General features: G+C 43.7%; 1 protein-coding gene across 4 annotated transcripts in view; it reads right to left on the bottom strand.

Annotated features, from left to right (window-relative positions):
- Positions 1 to 5,410: 5,410 nt before the first annotated feature.
- LOC121153004 (cytochrome c oxidase assembly protein COX16 homolog, mitochondrial) overlaps positions 5,411 to 18,589 on the bottom strand; it is a 43,073-nt gene continuing 29,894 nt past the window's right edge. For 2 of the 4 annotated variants that reach the window (XM_040975369.1, XM_040975371.1), the window contains 3 exons: positions 15,676 to 15,747; positions 9,481 to 9,543; positions 5,411 to 5,972 (listed from right to left, as the gene is read on the bottom strand). In XM_040975369.1, the coding sequence (XP_040831303.1) occupies positions 5,862 to 5,972; positions 9,481 to 9,543; positions 15,676 to 15,747 (246 nt within the window). In that variant the 3' untranslated portion in view covers positions 5,411 to 5,861. The remainder of the gene's footprint in view (positions 5,973 to 9,480; positions 9,544 to 15,675; positions 15,748 to 18,589) is intronic. The other 2 variants (XM_040975368.1, XM_040975370.1) reach the window with 1 other exon arrangement.

Below are 18,589 nucleotides of genomic sequence, written 5' to 3'. Positions count from 1 at the left end.
TGTCTCAGAGCAGTCTGAATCTTCCTGGATGTAGCGCTCATATCCTGGGCCTCCAAGAATCATAAACTAAACATCAGAATCAAGAGGCAGAATCCGGGATCATTTTCACTTGAACCCCAGTTTTACTTCTGTAGGGATGCGACCGATCGGATCACCTTCTATTAGCATGTTTTGTGTGTATGTAAATATTTGATATGATGTAGGCAAGTGGTTATACACACACTTATTTGGACCACATTGGAGATGTTAAGGCATCCTGCTAAGTTTCTTATGTAAATTTACTCATTTCTTTCTCGCCAGATGAAGAGAATGATGCCACAGGAGTTATGTACCTTGCCCAAGGCAGTAGACTAATGCCAAGCTGAAGCAGACTTCTCTTACGAAGTGTTTGTTTTTTTTTTTAAGATCTATTTATTTTTATTGGAAAGTCAGTTATACAGAGAGGAGGAGAGACAGAGAGGAAGATCTTGGGTGCAAGGTCCCAAGAGCTGGAGCTGCGCCAATCCAAAGCCAGGAGCCTAGATCCTCTTCTGGTTTTCCCACGCGGGCTGTGCTCAACTGCTTTCCCAGGACACAGGCAGGGAGCTGGATGGGAAGTGGGGCTGTTGGGATTAGAACCAGTACCCATATAGTATCCCAGTGCATGCAAAGCGAGGACTTTAGCCACTAGGCCACTGCACTGGGCTCATGAATTGTTATTTTCACTGCCATCAATTGTAGGAGGATATATAACCCAGACCTGGCTACATTCTGGTTTCATGTACTGCTCAAAGATCTATGGGAAATAATTCTGCAGGATTTTTTTTTCTTGGAGTTGGAATGTATTCTTACTGATGGTGAAGTGGTCAAGCTATAGCGAGGGAAAGCAGGCTTCCAGCAGCGGTGATGGACAGACATCCCGGACTGGCTTAGCAGTGACCCCCGCGTGGGAACAGGAGTGCAGCAGATGCCATGGGAGTTAACCATGGGTGAATGCACTCTCACCCAGCAATACCACCCTCTGAACAAGCACCTTTGTTCCCAGGGGAAGAACAGAATGTGGGAGACATTAGGTGCTCACTGTTCCAGTGAGCGTAAACAACACACCTTCCTAAACAGCTGAATGTAAGAACATGTTTCCTGACAGAGAGAGGGGATTAGGAGACACGCACTCTGAGTGGCAACACTGGGGGCAGTAGGAGGTTGAACCCTAACCAGCCTGAGGCTGACAGTGACCCAGTGCCAACTCAAACCAAGGATGCTGGGAGAACTGGTTGGCAGAGGACCAGAGATCTGCAGAGAGGAGCACGAAAGCTAATAGAATCAAGATGACTACAGCAAGAAATTGCAGAGCCAGGCCCTCTGGAGCCTAGCAGCTGAAGCTGGTGTCCTCTAGAACAGACGTTCTGGGGATGTTTGTGAAAGATGAATGGGGGTGAGAGTGGGGTCGAACCCCTACAGTTAGCCCGAGGGGGCTGCAAGACGTCAAACAGCAAACTGCTCAGACCGGGTCACCCAGGTCCCCACTGGAGCAGGCTCAGGCACAGGCAGGCTCTGAACGCGCACAGTTACACCTGCATTTGAGACAATTTCTTACCATGGAAGAAAGATGCTTTAACCTCTTCCTTCTGCTAGATGTTTCCTTTTCTGTAAAGCGATTACATCAAGATCCCTCTCATTGGGCCGGGTGCGAGAGCCTAGCAGCTAAAGTCCTCGCCTTGAACGCACTGGGATCTCATATGGGCACCGGTTCTAATCCTGGCAGCTCCACTTCCCATCCAGCTCCCTGCCTGTGGCCTGAGAAAGCAGTCGAGGACGGCCCAAAGCCTTGGCACCCTGCACCTGTGCAGGAGACCCAGCGGCAGCTCCTGACTTCAGATCTGCTCAATTCTGTCCATTGTGGCCACTTGAAGAGTGACCCAGCAGTTGGAAGATCTTTCTCTCTGTATCTCCTCTCTGTATAATATCTGCCTTTTCAATAAAAAAATGTTTTAATTAATGGAAAAAATGAAATCAAAACCTAAGTTCATTTTGATGCAAAACTTGTGCATTTTTGTACAGCTTTTTCATTATATGCATTTTCCATGATCTTGAAAAAAATCATGTGTATAGGTTTCAGAATATTTGTGCTAAAACAAACTTTTTTAAAGTTTTTTTTAATTGGAAAATCAGATATACGGAGAAAAGGAGAGACAGAGAGAAAGATCTCCTGTCCGCTGATTCACTCTCCAATTGATCACAATGGCTAGAGTTGCACCAATCCAAAGCCAGAAGTCAAGAGCCTCTTCTAGGTCTCCCACACGGGTCCCAAAGCCTTGGGCCATCCTTGACTGCCGTTACAGGCCACAAGCAGGGAGCTGGATGGGAGCTGGGCCGCCAGGATTAGAACCGATACCCGTATGGGATCCCCACATGTACAGTAACTGCCAGGCTACTGTGTTGGGCCCCTAAATTTATCTTCACAAGGGCTGGAGCTGAGCCAATCTGAAGCCAGGAGCCAGTAGCTTCTGCTGGGTCTCCCACACAGGTGCAGGGTCCCACGGCTTTGGGCCATCCTCAACTGCTTTCTCAGGCTACAAGCAGGGAAGTGGATGGGAAGTGTAGCAACCAGGATCAGAACCAATGCCCATATGAGACCACAGCAGGTCGAGGGAAATACTATTTGCAGAGACAGCATTCCATTCCAAGCGTGGGAGCAGTGCAGGCCTCCCAGCAGCTTTCCAGAGCCGTTGTCCCAGACGGTCCCTTCCATCGCACCAGCCACCAAGGAGAGACCAGGTGATGTATTCACGTGTGTGTTTGCATCCAAAGGACCGTAAAGAGGATTCAGGTGTTACTGCCCAGGGGCACCTGAAGCAGAGTAGACCTGCTTTCTTGGGATCAATACGTCAAGACAAGGAGAAGAGAGCTGAGAAGGAGTCGGAGAGTAAGACAAGAAGCATAAGGGTAACCGGAAATGGTAGACAGAAGAGTCAATTCCAGAAGGCACACGTGGTTTGTAGTTCCTCAGAGCAGCACGTGCAAGAACGTGCAAGAATGTCAGCTGCTCCTTGGAAAGGCATCTGTGCACAAAGAGAACGGAGTACCTGAAGCAGCCAGAGTGATCCTCCAGCCCAGGGACCAACTGGCCTCTGAGTCTAGAGGGAGAACAGAAGAATCCTTCAGTGTGACACTTTCACCCCCCACCCTTAAGGCACTCTGGGTCTCTGGAAATGGCTAAGCTACAAATCTGAATGCTGTGCGGTCCTAGAGTGCCCTCTGGTGGCCTGAAACGGGCCCTTCAAGGCTGTGTAGACTAGGAAGGATGGCTGTTGGCAGCATCGCGAAGTACTCCAACACTCACAATCTAAAGAAATCACTCAAATATCATCCAGTCAAACATCCTATTTTTCTAAAAAAAAAAAAAAAGACTTATTTATTTTTATTGGAAAGTCATATATAGAGAGAGGAGGAGACACAAAGAGAAAGGTTTTCCGTCCACTGATTCACTCCCCAAGTGGCCACAACAGCCGGAGCTGAGCTGATCTGAAGCCAGAAGCCAGGATTCTGGATTTATGGGTGCAGGGTCTCAAGGCTTTGGGCCATCCTTGACTGCCCTTACAGGCCATAAGCAGGGAGCCGGATGGGAAGTGGGACTGCTGGGATTAGATCTGGCTCCCATATGGGTCCCCACGGCTTGCAAGGCGAGGACTTTAGTCACTAAGCTACCATACTGGGCCCCCAAACGTTCTCTTTTAGAAATCTTTGTCCACTCCTATCAATCCAGTAATGCTGCCCACAGGCAAAACGTCGTTTAAAGACAGATAAATCTAAAAGCTGAATTAGTTGAAGTAATGCCTAGAGGACAGAATATCTAGTATATCTATAAGCATTATTATTTTTCATGAACTAATAATAGCAAACACTCCATGACCCATCTTTTCCTTCCTGCTTTCTCACAGACTACCATGCATATCATCTGGGCAGAGAAAACCAAAAACTTCAATTATCAGATGAGCACATTGCGCTCCAAGAGGCTGTGTAATTGGCATAGGATTACACAATTTCTGAGTGATGGAGCTGAGTCCAGCTCAGGTCCACCAGCGCACAGTTTTCACTAAATGCTGCTTCTACAGAAAAGAGACAACTCATTTAGAAAGTTCTTTCTGCATAGAATTCATCACTACTGACTGAATAGATTGCTGAGAGATGCTGTTAACCATACTATTTTAGATGTGACACTTGATAAGAACTTTGTTACTAATCATCCTTTTTGTACTTTATAATTATCCTTATAATTTCCTTGTGCTGTTAATAATAGCTAACCTTCACTTACTGCATTCTCTCATTATTTTAGTTGTATGTACATAATCAACCTTATGATGTTGCTACCCTTAGGGTTAGTCCCATTTCTATATGAGGAAACCGAGATATCAAGTAGTGAAATAATTTTCCAAGATAATACATTTATAAGCTGGCTTCCCCGCTGTGGGCATCCCAGCTCGCCAGCAGGTGCCTGCACTCGACAAGGCTGCGGTCCTCGGTGGGTCAGGGTGGGAGGACTGGGCAGCCGCCCAGCGCCTTAGACCCGGCCCTGCTGGACTTTCTGGTGTGGCCGCTGTCCAAGAAGCCGCTCAGATATGAAGTATCAACAAATGAATTGATTAATGAAGAGTTGGGAATAGCCTATCCAATCATTGAGGGGATTCCTAACATGACACCACAGGCAGCAAGGATGACACATCAAAATAAGAAGTCAGGAGAAACAAAGCAACACTAGAAGAACATTTTTTTACAAACCACAGCGGCACATGTTCTTGAACAGCACTTCCCTTTGAAACCCTGGTGGCAGGAAGGGACTGTTTTTCCAATGGTTAATGATGTCAAAAATCCTCTTCATGCGCTTGCCATCTAAATATCCCAATCAGTGTACTGTCTCAATATTTTAAAGTACTTTTTATATTTTAAATGTGAGTCTTTCCAGATAGATGGCTTTACAAATCCTTTCTCTCAGTAGGTTCTTTTTTAAGATTCCTTAGGAAGTAAAAGTCTGCAATTCTGATGAAGTTAATTTATCAAATTTTCCTTTTATGATTTTTCCTGCTAGGTAAGAACTTTCTAACAGGACTATGTTTCCTAAATCCAGAAAACTTTCTTTTATCTTTTCCTATAGTTTCCTTTGCATTTGAATTAACTACCCATTTCTGAGATGATTTTTTCCTATGAAATGCTATTACTCACACAGTTTACTTTAAGTCATATACATAAGGCGTACTTTCAGTCAGTATTTCCCAAATTATAGTAATCTATAGACAATAGAATTTTTGCATCTATGTAGAATCATATACTATATGATTTTGGCTTACCTAGGAATAATTTAATTTTTAAATAAGCATAACGGCATAAACAAATCTTCAGATAATGCTCTGCAGATGAATTAGCCAATGCATTATACTATAAGTAAAGACTTTTATTAGACTGTGGTCACTAATATTTTCTTACATAGGCTTGGTACAAATCAGTTCGATTTTAATGAGAATTTGGATCCAGACCTACTGTTCTCATTAGCAATCATGGCAAAGTAACAAACTGTTACCCTAGTGGCTGCTGGAAGGGGTGCGGATGGTAGCTGGAGAACAAAATCATTCTTCAATATTCACATTTTTATTGAAAAGTGCAAAATAAAAAGAAATACTAATTTTCATTTGCAAATGAAACAGCTGAGAAGTATAAAGACTGGAACATAATTTTTATCAAAATTATCCACTATCAGATTATTCATATCCATTTGACCTGACAGTATCTTTTATAATCTGCTATCTGAAACTGGTTTTCCTACTGGATTTGTAACATGTACTAGAAGTCCAATTGATAATATTTTCATTGTTAAAAAATCAAGAGAATCAAGTCTTCTTAAGGGTTTCTGGATTTCGTCCTTGGAGGAGGTCAGGATCTTCCCAAGGTCTGGGTCCTCGAATATTCTTCCAGTCATCAAAAGCGGAGTCCTTTATCTTCTGTTGAACCACAAAAAAAAAAAAAAAAAAAAAAAAACCAAAACACCATATATTAGAAAAGTCCTATGGCTTTGGTTGGGACATTATTGAATAAATGAAGGAAAATAATTCAATAGATCCTCGATTATGACTTTAGCAAATAAACCAACTGCATGAGTATAATAATTGAAATGCTGAATTTCCTAGGATTTAGAGCTCTACTTGCTTACCACTGATTTTTTTATCCTTTCATTTTTAAAAATTTATTTTATGATACAGTGCATACGCTCAGGAACTTGTCCACCCCTCCTCCCCAAGTCCCCTCTTTCAATGATTTCCCCTGTATTATTACAATGGTATAGTCCTTCAAAAACAGCCGGAAGTCCATCCTTCTGTCAAGACGCATTTTTAACAGTTTCATTGGGAATCCATCTTTGATTTGGAAGTATAGGTACATACTGCATTGTTATCTTTCTATCTTGGTATGACAGTCTCAATTACGAAGCTCTTCTACATGAATAAATGCACATGCATTTTTACCTATGTATCTATTGATTTTGTATTATGCATGAAGTTTGCCTTGTATCAGAGGGAGCATGTGATATTTGTCCTTTTGGGATTGGCTTATTTCATCAAGCATAATGGTCTCTAGTTGGGACCATTTTGTTGCAAATAGTAGAATTTCATTCTTTCTGATTTGCCATTGATATTAATGCCTATCTTTTCCTACATAATAATAGGATAATTAAAATAGAGTCTACCTATGTGTTTTTGAGAACGCCATGAAAGGGAAGAAGCTGGGAACATAAAAGTATAAATCTGAGGGCTGACTGTAGAAAGGAACAAAGTCCCTAAAGTGTTCCAAAGGGAAAAAGAGACAGATGATCTGTCTCTGCCTGGAGAATGAAAAACACTTTATCCACAGCTGCCACGAGGCGAGGTCTGTCGGGCAATCGAATCTGATCTCGCTGCAGTCTGGTGGTCCTGCGGCTGACGCAGCGTCGCCCGAGCACGGCAGCGAGGGCAGGGTGAACAGAACGTGCACAAGTGCACCTCAAAGTTTCACGAAAATGGAAGGAAAAATAATGAAATCCTTCATATGAGGGTCTTCCGAAAGTTCATGGAAAAAGCATTATTTAAAAACCGTGCATGGATTTAAAGGTATGTTTGTACTAAACTAAATGCATCTCTTAATATCTCCTGAAAACTCTCTGAAGCACCCTTATATTTCTCCACTCTTTGCTGACCTGATAGTAACTTTCCTAATCTATTTTGATTATTCTGAAATAACTGAGTAAGCTAGAAAAAAGCAGAAAAAAACACAAGACAGTTCAAAGACAAAGGCATTAACACAGCTTAATGCACACTCCAATACTAACCATTAATCTCTGACCAGCTAGTCGGATCATCTTAAGCAAATGACTGAAGCTATCTCTGCATTAAGGCCCTCATAAGTAACAATGTAAAGGACAGGTGGGGTAATGTATGTTGCTTTTCTTTTATTACCAAACCTTTCATAAGATCATCACAGGCAAGACATGAGTACTCGTATGAAGTCGCTTTTAGAAAGTTCACGAAAAATACATATTATTACTTTTAAAACTTTTCCTAACAGAATCATCTCTAATCCCATTATTGACAAAAGTTTTGAAGTATTTCCTATATTTACCAGTAGCACAAGTAATGGGGAAGCAATGAATGAAAAGCTGTGTAAATTTTACTTATCATTTGACCAAGAATCTATAATAAATGTCAATCTGTTCATTTAGTATGAGGAAGAGTACTTGCTCAGTGTGGTTGATAGAGAAGTTTTACTAAAGAATAAAGGCCATTACCCAGATAGCATAAATAAATATGATGAACAGAAATAAAAACAGTTCTTGGATGAAATGCAAAGTTAACAGAAGTCACGTAAAAACTGGTATGCTCTGTATAGAGATGTATGTAAAGATTTGCCTGTAGACATTTTCTAACACTTGCAGAGGGGCTGAAGAATGGTCTGTTTTATGTGCTGGGCAAGACCACCCAAGATTTACTGTTTAATAGCCAAATACTATAGCACTGCATGTGGCGCAAGTAAGGAAACACCGAGGAAAAGCAGTGTCAGGAATTTTGGATTTTGAGACTGGTATAGGGGCAGAGCAGGCCAATTCCCCGCCTACAGTGCCAGCATCCCATATAAGCACTGGTTCATGTCCCAGCTGTTCCACTTCCTATCCAGCTTCCTGTCTTTAGCCTAGGAAAGCAACAGAGGATGGCTCAAATGCTCGGGCCCCTACACCCATGTGGGAGAATCAGAACCAGCTCCTAATGGGCTCAGATCTAGCCATTATGGACATTTGGGAAGCGAAGCAGTGGATGAGAGACTTTCTGTCCTTCTTCTCTTGGTAAAGGCTGCCTTTCAAATAAAAATAAAATTTTTAAAGGAATACTTAAAGGAATATTGGATATTGAGTCCTGCCAGAGTGGAGATGCTTCTTACTACCCTGCTGTTACCTTGTTGTACAGGAATAAAGGATTACGCCTAGGAATAAGACTTCATTTAAATGCAAGCCCTGACATGATCCCTTGGGTAGACAGACAGTTGGGAGAGAGATTAGAGGGACCCAGGGTCCACTGTGGCCTTGCCATAGTCTCCATCATACAGCAACAAAATAGAACACACAAAGCAAAGAAAGAACTCAAAAACCACGAACAATGTTCCTCCCTCCCCCAAAAGAAAACCAGAAGCAAACTCAGGATAACTACTCAGTAGCTAAGCTGTCTGCTCAGATGAAAACCAACACTCATCATGTGACATTTAGGGTCTCAACTTTCAATAAAAATAACCACATAAACAAAGAGCCAGGAAAAATGATCCACTCCAAAACACCAGCAAACCAAACGAGATGAAGATTGTCCTCCCTCACGATGTGCTAACACACTTTCTGATCTACGCTACTCAGATGTGAAATTTCATTTGAACTTTAACTTCCCAGGATTTCTAACTTGTTGGTTTTCTTGTACCATTCTTTGAACTTTCGGGTATGAACACGTCAATCCTGACTGTGCAGTCTTCGGTTCTCCTGGTTAAATAGACCCTTCAGACTCCACATCACAAACATGTCTCCAGGTTTTCTCCTCCAGGATTTTTTGTTTTTCATTTGAAAATCCCCTGTCTGTCTGAAACACACTTGCTTACAATAAATGAAAATTAATTCAAACTTATTTTTGTTTCAAAGGACCACACACAGGCTAAACATTACTAATCTTTATTGGTGAACATGTCAGATTTTGGAATTTTTGGAGTATACATGTCCAATTGGTAAAGACCTACGCAAATATTCCAAAATATAAAAAGATTCCAAAAACTGCACTGTATCTGGTCCCAAGCATTTCAGGTAAAGGACACTCAATGTGTAGTCTACCAAATACCATACATGCCAGGAATAATTTTTATCTGTGCTACTAATAATTTAAGCTTTTCCTTAGTCAGACAATCACTGGCCAGAAAGAAAATTATAAAATCAAAGACAGTAACACACCATACCTCATATTCTGACTCTAAAGATACTTTATTCATTTTCAGTTTCTTTTCCAGTTCAGGATCAATCTGTAGAAAAGAGAAATTAACATTTACTTAAATCCACTAGATCCAATTTTCAATTTTACAAGTTAGAAAAGAGATGGCTGAGATAGTATGGCCAATGCAAACATAAGCAAAATCTCCAACGTCCTCCACAACTACATAATGCACAGCAATAACTAATCACCACCCACTAACACAACTAACGTACCGTTCCCGCTAACAGCAGCCGTGTTCACTAAACACCTGTGACACGCCGGGCATTTTGATGAACATTACCCTGCACAATCTCCACAAAGCTTGTGAAGATTATTTTCCTTTTTGCAAAGATGTATTTTATATAATTGAAAGGCAGAGTTATACAGAGAGAAGGAGATACAGAGAAAGAGATCTCCGATCTGCTAGCTCATTTCCCAAGTGACCAGCATAGCCGAGGCCAGGCCAGGCTGACCAGGAGCCAGCAACTTCATTCAGGTCTTCGACAAGGATGACTTGGGCCATCTCGCACTGCCTTCCCAGGCATACTAGCAGAGAACTGAATCAGAAGTGGAACAGCCGGTACTTGACCTGGTGTTAACATGGGCTTGCTAGCACTGTATGTGGCAGCTTAACCCATTATGCCACAATGCCAGCTCCAGTACTTTTTTTAAAAAGAATGAAAAGAAGGGGCTGTTGTGATGGCTCAACTAGCTAATCTTCCAGCTTCAAGCACTGGAACACCATAGCCAGTTCCTGCCTCAGCTGTCCTTCTTCCCATGCAGCTCCCTGCTTATGGCCTGGAAGCAATAGAGGATGGCCAAATCTTTGCAACCCTGCACCTGCACAGGAGCCCAGCAAGAAGCTTCTGGCTTTGGATCAGGTTGGATTGGCTCAAACCTGGCAACTGAGGGCATTTTGGGGAGTGAATCTGCTGATGGAAGATCTTTCTGTTTCTACTTCTCTCTGTAAGATCAACCTTTCCAATAAAACATTAAAAAACAATCTTTTTAAAAAAGATGAAAAGAAAGAAGTACTCATAAGGTAAAAAGAGGAATGAAACATGAAATAGTCTGTTCCATCTTAGGAGTGTGTGCACAGGGCCTGGTGTGGCAGTCTAGCCGCTAAGTCCTCGCTTGGCACACGCCGGGATCCCAAATGGGTACAGGCTCGTGTTCCAGCAGCCCCACTTCCCATCCACCTCCTTGCCTGTGGCCTGGGAAAATATTCAAGGACAGTCCAAAGCTTTGGGATCCTGGACCTGCGTGGGAGACCCAGAAGAGGCTCCCGGCTCTTGGCTTTGGATCAGCTTAGCTCCGGCCATTATGACCACTTGGGGAGTGAATCAAAGGATGGAAGACCTTCTCTGTCTCTCCTCTCTGCGTATCTGCCTTTCCAATAATAAATAAATAAATATTTAAAAGCTTCGGATAGGCTCAGCTCCGGCAACTAAGGCTGCATGGGGAGTAAACCAGTGGATGGAAGATCTTTTTCTATCTCTTCTCCTCTCTGTATACCTGACTTTCCTCTCTGTATACCTGACTTAAAAAAATAATAAAGAAAAAAATGATACCACAGAAGATATAAGAAAACAGGAAATAAAAAGCCAATATATACATAAAAAGTGATCATTCAATGGAAAATGGAAATTCATACCATGATAACAATTCATAACACACTGAATAAAATGTTTATGCTTTAAATTGGACAGGTGTCATGATGCAGTGGACTAAGCCATAACTGGACATCCGTATCCTCAGACTGCTGCTCAGAGTCACAGCTACTCCACTTCTGACCCAGCTTCCTGCTACGCCGTGGATCACGGCCAAGTACCTGGGTTCTTGCCAACCATGTCAGAGACGGGGATGGAGTTCCAGGCTCCTAGCTTCCGCCTAGCCCCATTCTCGGCTACTGCGGGCACGTGGGAAGAGAACCAGTGGATCAAAGATCTCTGTCACTCTGTCCTTCAAGTAAATAAATCAAGCCTAAAGGAAACAGACAGACAACACCATCAGCAAATTTTTGAGGCATGAGGAGCAACAGATGTCGGTAATAGGTACAAAATGATCTGGCCATTTTAAGAAATAGTTTGGTATGATCAAATACAGCTTAAGTATGACACATACACTCTGTGGCCTCGCGATTCCTTCTTTGTACCACACAAGAAAAAAATCTCACAAGAAGAACCAGTATCCTGAGAGAACCATGATCCTTTGTAGTCAAAAATTACAAACCAACCTACTTGTCTAAGCATCCATTCAGCACAGTGACTAAATAATGACAGTCCGTTGAACAGTATGTGATGATGAAAAACCTTCAGCACAGCAATGTATGGCCCACCCTAGATGAAATTCAACAGCTATTTTTGTACAAAAGGCTTTACTTGGGCATTGTCATGCTCATCTGCGGAGGTTTATGGCTGCTTTTGTACTACATCAGCAGAGCTGAATAACCTGGAAGTTCAAGGAGCCTAGAATTCCAGTCTGGCTCTTCACAGAACAAGCTTGCTGGGTAGAAAGAGAAGCAAACACAAAAGAAAGCCTATACAAGGCCACTAACACAATATTCAAAGTAAGGAAAATTAATCATAGGCATATATTCCAAAAAGGCAAAAGGAACTAATCACTCCAACACAGCGGGGGAGGGTGCCACAGGAGGGACGGGAAAGGAGCGGACGGCACGCTTCCGCAGTGTTCCTCACTTCAGTTCAGGAATTCATTACACTGTGCATGTGAAGTCAACACAGCACAGGATTCTGTACATGTGTCACAATACAATTCAGATAGCAAAATGAAATTAATGAACAACTATAAAAATACCTGAATATATATGAAAGGGAAAAAATACAAACCTATGACTCTCCTACATTTTTAGCTCAGAAAACAGCAAATGACCCACATAGTGCCGTGGCAGCGCAAAAAACGGCTTGCATTACTGAAAAATAATGTATTTAGACTTTGTGTGATTTTAAAGGCAATTTTCAGTGCTGATTTAGACTGCATACAATAATCATGCCTTGCCAGGAGATATTAAAATCAAGCTAGGATGCTAATCTACCTACTTTGTAACATTTTATTCATTCTTTTTTTTTTTTGAAAAGCAGAGTGATGGAGACAGAAAGATCTTCTATCCACTGGTTCACTCCTTAAACGGCCACAATGGTCAGGGCTGAGTGGATCCAAAGCCAGGAACTTCTTCTGGGTCTCCCACATGGGTGCAGGGACCCAAGTACTTGGACCATCCTCTACTGCCTTCCAAGACCATAAAGCAGGGAGCTAGACTGGAAGTAGGGTTGCTGCAACTCAAACCAGCGCCCATAGGGGATGCTGGCACAGCAGGCAGAGACTTAACCTACTACATCATGGTGCCAGTCTCGTAATATTTTAATAAACCATCTTCCTATGTCTTTATTTCTGTATAATAGGATTTAAAATGTGCTCAATGACATTAAAGTAATTTACAAAACAAGAAGTAATCAAAAATCTCCTAACACCTGTAGTTTATTACAGCTTAAGAGATAAAAACCACAGAGGGAGGGTTCTAGAAAAGAAGAGCTGGGATTTGCAAGTCACTTTTCCTGGGTTCACTTGCGAAACCAGCTAGCTATAGGGTAAGCACAAACAGTTAACACTAAGGGCCGACAGAAGGCATCACACCGGGCTTCAGTGACAGAGACTGGGGAAAGCACAACAGGGACCTCCCTAAATTCTCAAAGGGCATAAAAGGATGAAATTTGCTACAAAGTAGACCTGAGTTTTCGACAGTCCCAACCAAAAGCTATGCAGGGCTATGTCTAAGAGCAGAGAAAAAATAGGACCCAGCGGCTAAGGCCCCTTACCTCACGTGCGCTGGGATCCCATATGGATGCTGGTTCTGGTCCCGGCAGCTCCATTTCCCAACCAGCTCCCTGCTTCTGGCCTGGGAGGGCAGTCAGGGATGACCCAGGGCCTTGGGACCCTGCACCTGTGCAGGAGGCCCGGAAGAGGCTCCAGGATCCTGGATCCTGGCTTTGGTTTGGCTCAGCTCTGGCCATTGTGGTCACTTGGGGTAAATCAATGGACATAGGATCTTTCTCTCTGTCTCTCCTCCTCTCTGTATATCTGACTGTCCAATAGAAATAAAACTTGAAAGAAAAAGAAAAGTAGGGAGGAAGCAGAAATAGAGTGAATCTCACTTGAGCTACAAGCAAGTCATGACTCACCCACTCAGATATTAAGAGGATCAGAGAAGCCTTCCATCACAGCTACCTAGCAGAAAACAGATGAACCCTTTCTGGAGAAAAGCAATACCATCTGGAACCCCTACAGTTACCTAACAAACAATGTCCAGTATCTAATAATTTGAAAAAAATTAAAGAGTATTCAGAGATGGAACTGCACCACCACAGTCATCCTTCTGAACTGAAGGCTGAAAGGCAGGTCTAACTCAGCATCCTGAAGCTGACAGGTGCTCAGAGCTGAGAGGGAAAAGACAAGGTGAAAATCCTGGAAGCAATTGGAATAAGCAAAAAAAAAAAAAAAAAAGAAGAGAGAGAGAGAGAGAATCGGTATAGCCAAGCCAAGTGGGCCCCCGCGCCAGGGGCTGGGGGCAGGCGAGACCAGACTGGATGTCGGCACCCACTGACATGTGGGCCGAGTCCAACAGCATTTGATTTTTTACACCAGAAAGCAGCTGGAATAACCGTCTCAGCATAGGGTGTGAAGAAGACTTGTGTGGGTGCAAGGGTGTTTGTCAGCTATAACCCCGACTGCCTTCTTCTCCTCCCTGCCCCTCGGGGCCAGGAGCTTCGTCCTGCTGACTGTAATGTACCCTGCGCGTGGGTATCTGCCAGAGGCCTCTACCCTCTGCTTTGGAAGGATCCTTTCCATTTTCTGCTTCCGCGTCATCTCTGGCTGCCCAGCCCCGACTTTCCCAGGCCACAAGCAGGGAGCTGGATGGGAAGTGGAACAGCTGGGACATGAACTGGATCCCATATGCGATGCTAGTGCTTGAAGGGTAAGATGAGCTAATTCAGAAACTCTACCAAGCCCCATTAATGTTATTTTTAAAACTAAGAAAGGGGACCTGACACAGTAGCCTAGTAGCTAAAGTCCTTGCCTTCCACATGCTGGAATCCCATTTGGGGGTGCTGGGATCCCAATTTGGACACCAGTGCTAATCCCAGCAGCCCCGCTTCCCATTCCCTGCTTCTGGCCTGGGAAAGCAGTTGAGGATAGCCCAAAGCCTTGGGACCCTGTATCCACGTGGCAGTCCTGGAAGAAACTCCTGGCTCCTGCCTTCCGAATTGGCTCAGCTCTGGCCACTGTGGCTACTTAGGGAGTGAATCAACAAACAAAAGATCTTCCTCTCTGTCCCTCCTCCTCTCTGTATATCTGACTTTCCAATAAAATCTTTAAAAAATAAATAAATAAATAAGAAAGGGAGGTGGCATTTGGCTCTGGATGCCTAGGATCCGTACTGGAGTGTCAGGGGCTGAGCGGAATTCACAGCTCATCACCAGCTCCTCGCTAACGCATACCCTGGGAGGCAGCACATGATGGTGCAAGTACCCGAGTCTGCACCACCCATGTGAGTAACCCAGACTGAATTCCAGGCTCCTGGCAGTGGCTTGGTCCAGTTCCAGATATCTGACACATCTGTGGAATGAACCGGCATGTAGAAGATACCTCTGTGTGTGTTTCATACAAAATTAAATAAATAAAAATTGAATCCTCAAAAGGGCAAAGATCATCTTCAGTTTTTTTTTTTTTTTTATTATTATCACAAAGTCAGATATGCACAGAGGAGGAGAGACAGAGAGGAAGATCTTCTGTATGATAATTCACTCCCCAAGTGACTGCAACAGCCAGTGCCGCGCCAATTCGAAGCCGGGAACCAGGAACCTCTATCGGGTCTTCCACATGGGTGCAGGGTCCCAAAGCTTTGGGCTGTCCTCGACTGCTTTCCCAGGCCACAAACAGGTAGCTGGATGAGAACTGGAGCTGCCGGGATTAGAACCGGCATCCATATGGGATCCCAGCACATTCAAGGCGAGGACTTTTAGCCACTAGGCCACGGTACTGGGCCCCATCTTCAGTTTTGAAAAGCAAGGCAAGACCTTGTGATGTTGTGATAACAGCCTTGCCCTAAGCCAGAGTACACCCAGGCAACACATACCTAACACACCCCAATTACAATTCTTACTTTGATCTTCACAGCATCATATCGAATTTGTGAAAACTCTCGAAGCCCAAAAGAACCACCAACAATCAGCAACTAAAAAAAGAAAAAAGAGAAAATAATTAAACAAGATAACACAAAAGGAATGAAATACTGATGCATCACCACAAATTTTAAAAATACTGCCCCTGAGTGAAAGAAGGCAGTCAGGAAACACCACCCACTGCAGTGTCGTATTAACACAAAAGGCTCAGAAGAAGCAAACCCATAGATAAAAAGTAAGTACACTGCGGATGCCCAACTTGGCTGAAGATAAGGGAGATGAGCAGATGTCTGTCACTGGTTATAATGCTTCCTTTAAGGTGATAAAAGTGTTCCAGGGCCTGGCACAATAGCCTAGTAGCTAAAGCTCTCGCCTTGAAAGTACTGGGACCCCATATGGGCACTGGTCCTAATCCTGGCGGCCCTGCTTCCCATCCAGCTCCCTACTTGTGGCCTAGAAAAGCAGTCGAGGACGGCCCAGAGCATTGGGACCCTGCACCTGCATGGGAGACCCAGAAGAGGTTCCTTGTTCCTGGCTTCGGATTGGCGTAGTACCAGCCGTTGCAGTCACTTGGGGAGTGAATCATCGGATGGAAGACCTTCCTCTCTGTATATCTGACTTTGCAACTTAAACAAATCTTAAAAAAAAAAGTGTTCCAATATTAGATTGTAGCAATGGCTAAGTAAATGAGAACACTAAACACAACGAAACTGAAGACTTTGAGGCCTTCCGTGTGGGTGCAGGGACCCAAGGCCTCGGGCCATCCTCTGCGACCTTCCTAGGCCACTAGAAGAAACCCGGATCAGAAGTGCAGCAGGGCTTGGCACCGTAGCCTAGTGGCTAAAGTCCTCACCTTGCACACACTAAGATTCCATATGGGTGCCGGTTTGTATCCTGGCACCCCACTTGCCATTCAACTCCCTGCGTGTAGCCTAGGAAAGCAGTTGAGAATGGCCCAAAGCCTTGGGACCCTGCAACCGTGTGGGAGACCTAGAAGCTCTTGGCTCCTGGCTTAGGATCAGCTCAGCTCTGGCCATTGTGGCTGCTCGGGGAGTGAATCAGCAGACAGAAGATCTTCTGCTCTGACTCTGCTTTCTCTTTGTATATCTGGCTTTCCAATAAAAACAAATAAATCTTAAAAAAAAAAAAAGAAAAGAAATGCAGAAACCTGGACTAAGAATCACCAACCACATGGGATGCCAGCTTTGCAGATGAAAGATTAGCCTGCTATGCACTGTGTCAGCCCCTCAACTGAACTCTTTAAACACATGAGGTTTTTCGGTATGTAGGAACCACATCATTACTGGTAAGATAAACAAGGCAAAATCTTAGAAATAACCTTCAGTGTGGAAGTCTAAACAACATATGTTTATCTTTCTCAAGTGATCTGAAATAAAAGCAAAGGAAAATATTATTAGCATACATTTGATATTCCAAGGCCTCTTTTCTATGTTGTTAAATAAAGATGACATGAAGCATGAGTTTATCCAGAAGGGGAAGCAATGTGAACTTCAAGATAAAATAATACTGTAATGATGGCATATTTGATTTCTATACATAAAAACACATCTTGATTTCCTTCCAGTAGGCTTAAGTTTCAGAGCCCTGGAACAGAGCATCTGTCTCTACAAATCTGTTTACAAGTTGAGGGCTCAGACTCAGAAGCATAGTCCGCTAGGTTTAGCACAGACACAGAGAGCAGATTCAGGAAACACACCTGGCGGGAAGTTACCCAGTACTTCCCAGCTCCTAAAAGAAAACACAGGGAAACAAAGCTCTAGAAGGTGCTTTCATGCACAGGGATTATGACCTTGCTTTGATGAGTCTAAAATAATAAGAAACAGAATCAAACTGGCTCCCTTTGGGACACACTGCTGTTCACTAAGCAAGCCACACCGTGAAGAGTGATCTGGAGAGAAGACAGTGCTGACACCGGCACTACATTCTACACGACTGCCCTGGCTATGTTAGCTTATCAACAATCACTTTCAAATATTTTATTTTCATTTCACTTGAATGGCACAGAGACATATGGGTGCCAACCATGGTTCACTCCCCAAATTCTGGCCTGTGACAGGCAGGGCTGGGCTGAGCTGAAGCCAGGAGCCTAGAGCACAAGCCAGGCGTCCCACAGTAGAGACAGGGACCCGGCTGCTTGTGTCAACATCCACTGCCTTCCAGGGTGTGCACCGCAGGAAGCTAACACTGAGTCAACCCCAGACACTCCAACAAGCAATGCCTTTAACACTTTCCCAAATACACATCCTGAGTTATTTTTAAACTCTTTAAAACACCCTTTCCTAAACATGATTTTAAAACTCCAGTCATCAAAAATAAGTGAAAAGAACCATTGCCTTACCAAAGTCACGTCTTTCCTTTAGTCCTGCTCAAAGCTAGTATCTTTGCCAGTACTAACATTCATATCAAAGTAACAAATTGGTCCTTTTTTTTTTTTAAACAGGCTTTATTTATTAGCTGTACCGATTTTCCCGTAACCCCAAAGCTTGTGGATGTCGGCCCGAACTTGCCTTTTCACATCCTCTGGGGAGTCCACACCCATTTCCAGGCAACTACAGCCTCTTTCCAAGGAGCCACAAGGCAGCGACCACCTGCGGGCTACTACCAGGTTGCAGGCAGCGTGCTAAGCATTTCATTTACGTTCCTCGCGGCACAACCTTAAAAGGATTTAAAGCTGTTCACCAACCAGGGTACTTAATTGTTCATCAGTACAGGGAGACGCTCCCGAGGTACAGTTCAACACTGAGCTCTGGACGGACACGGGACGGGGAAGGGGAGCTGTGCAGCGACCAGCAAGCTCACCTACTCCTCCACCTGCTAGTGCCGGGCTCCCATATGGGCGCTGGTTCTAATCCCAGCAGCCCCACTTCCCGTCCA

Source organism: Ochotona curzoniae, unplaced genomic scaffold (genome assembly GCF_017591425.1).
Source record: "Ochotona curzoniae isolate NIBS_2020 unplaced genomic scaffold, NIBS_Ocur_1.0 contig_2688, whole genome shotgun sequence".
NCBI classification, from domain to species: domain Eukaryota; kingdom Metazoa; phylum Chordata; class Mammalia; order Lagomorpha; family Ochotonidae; genus Ochotona; species Ochotona curzoniae.
Note: the sequence above shows the minus strand (reverse complement) of the source record. Positions and strands in the feature narration are given on the sequence as shown.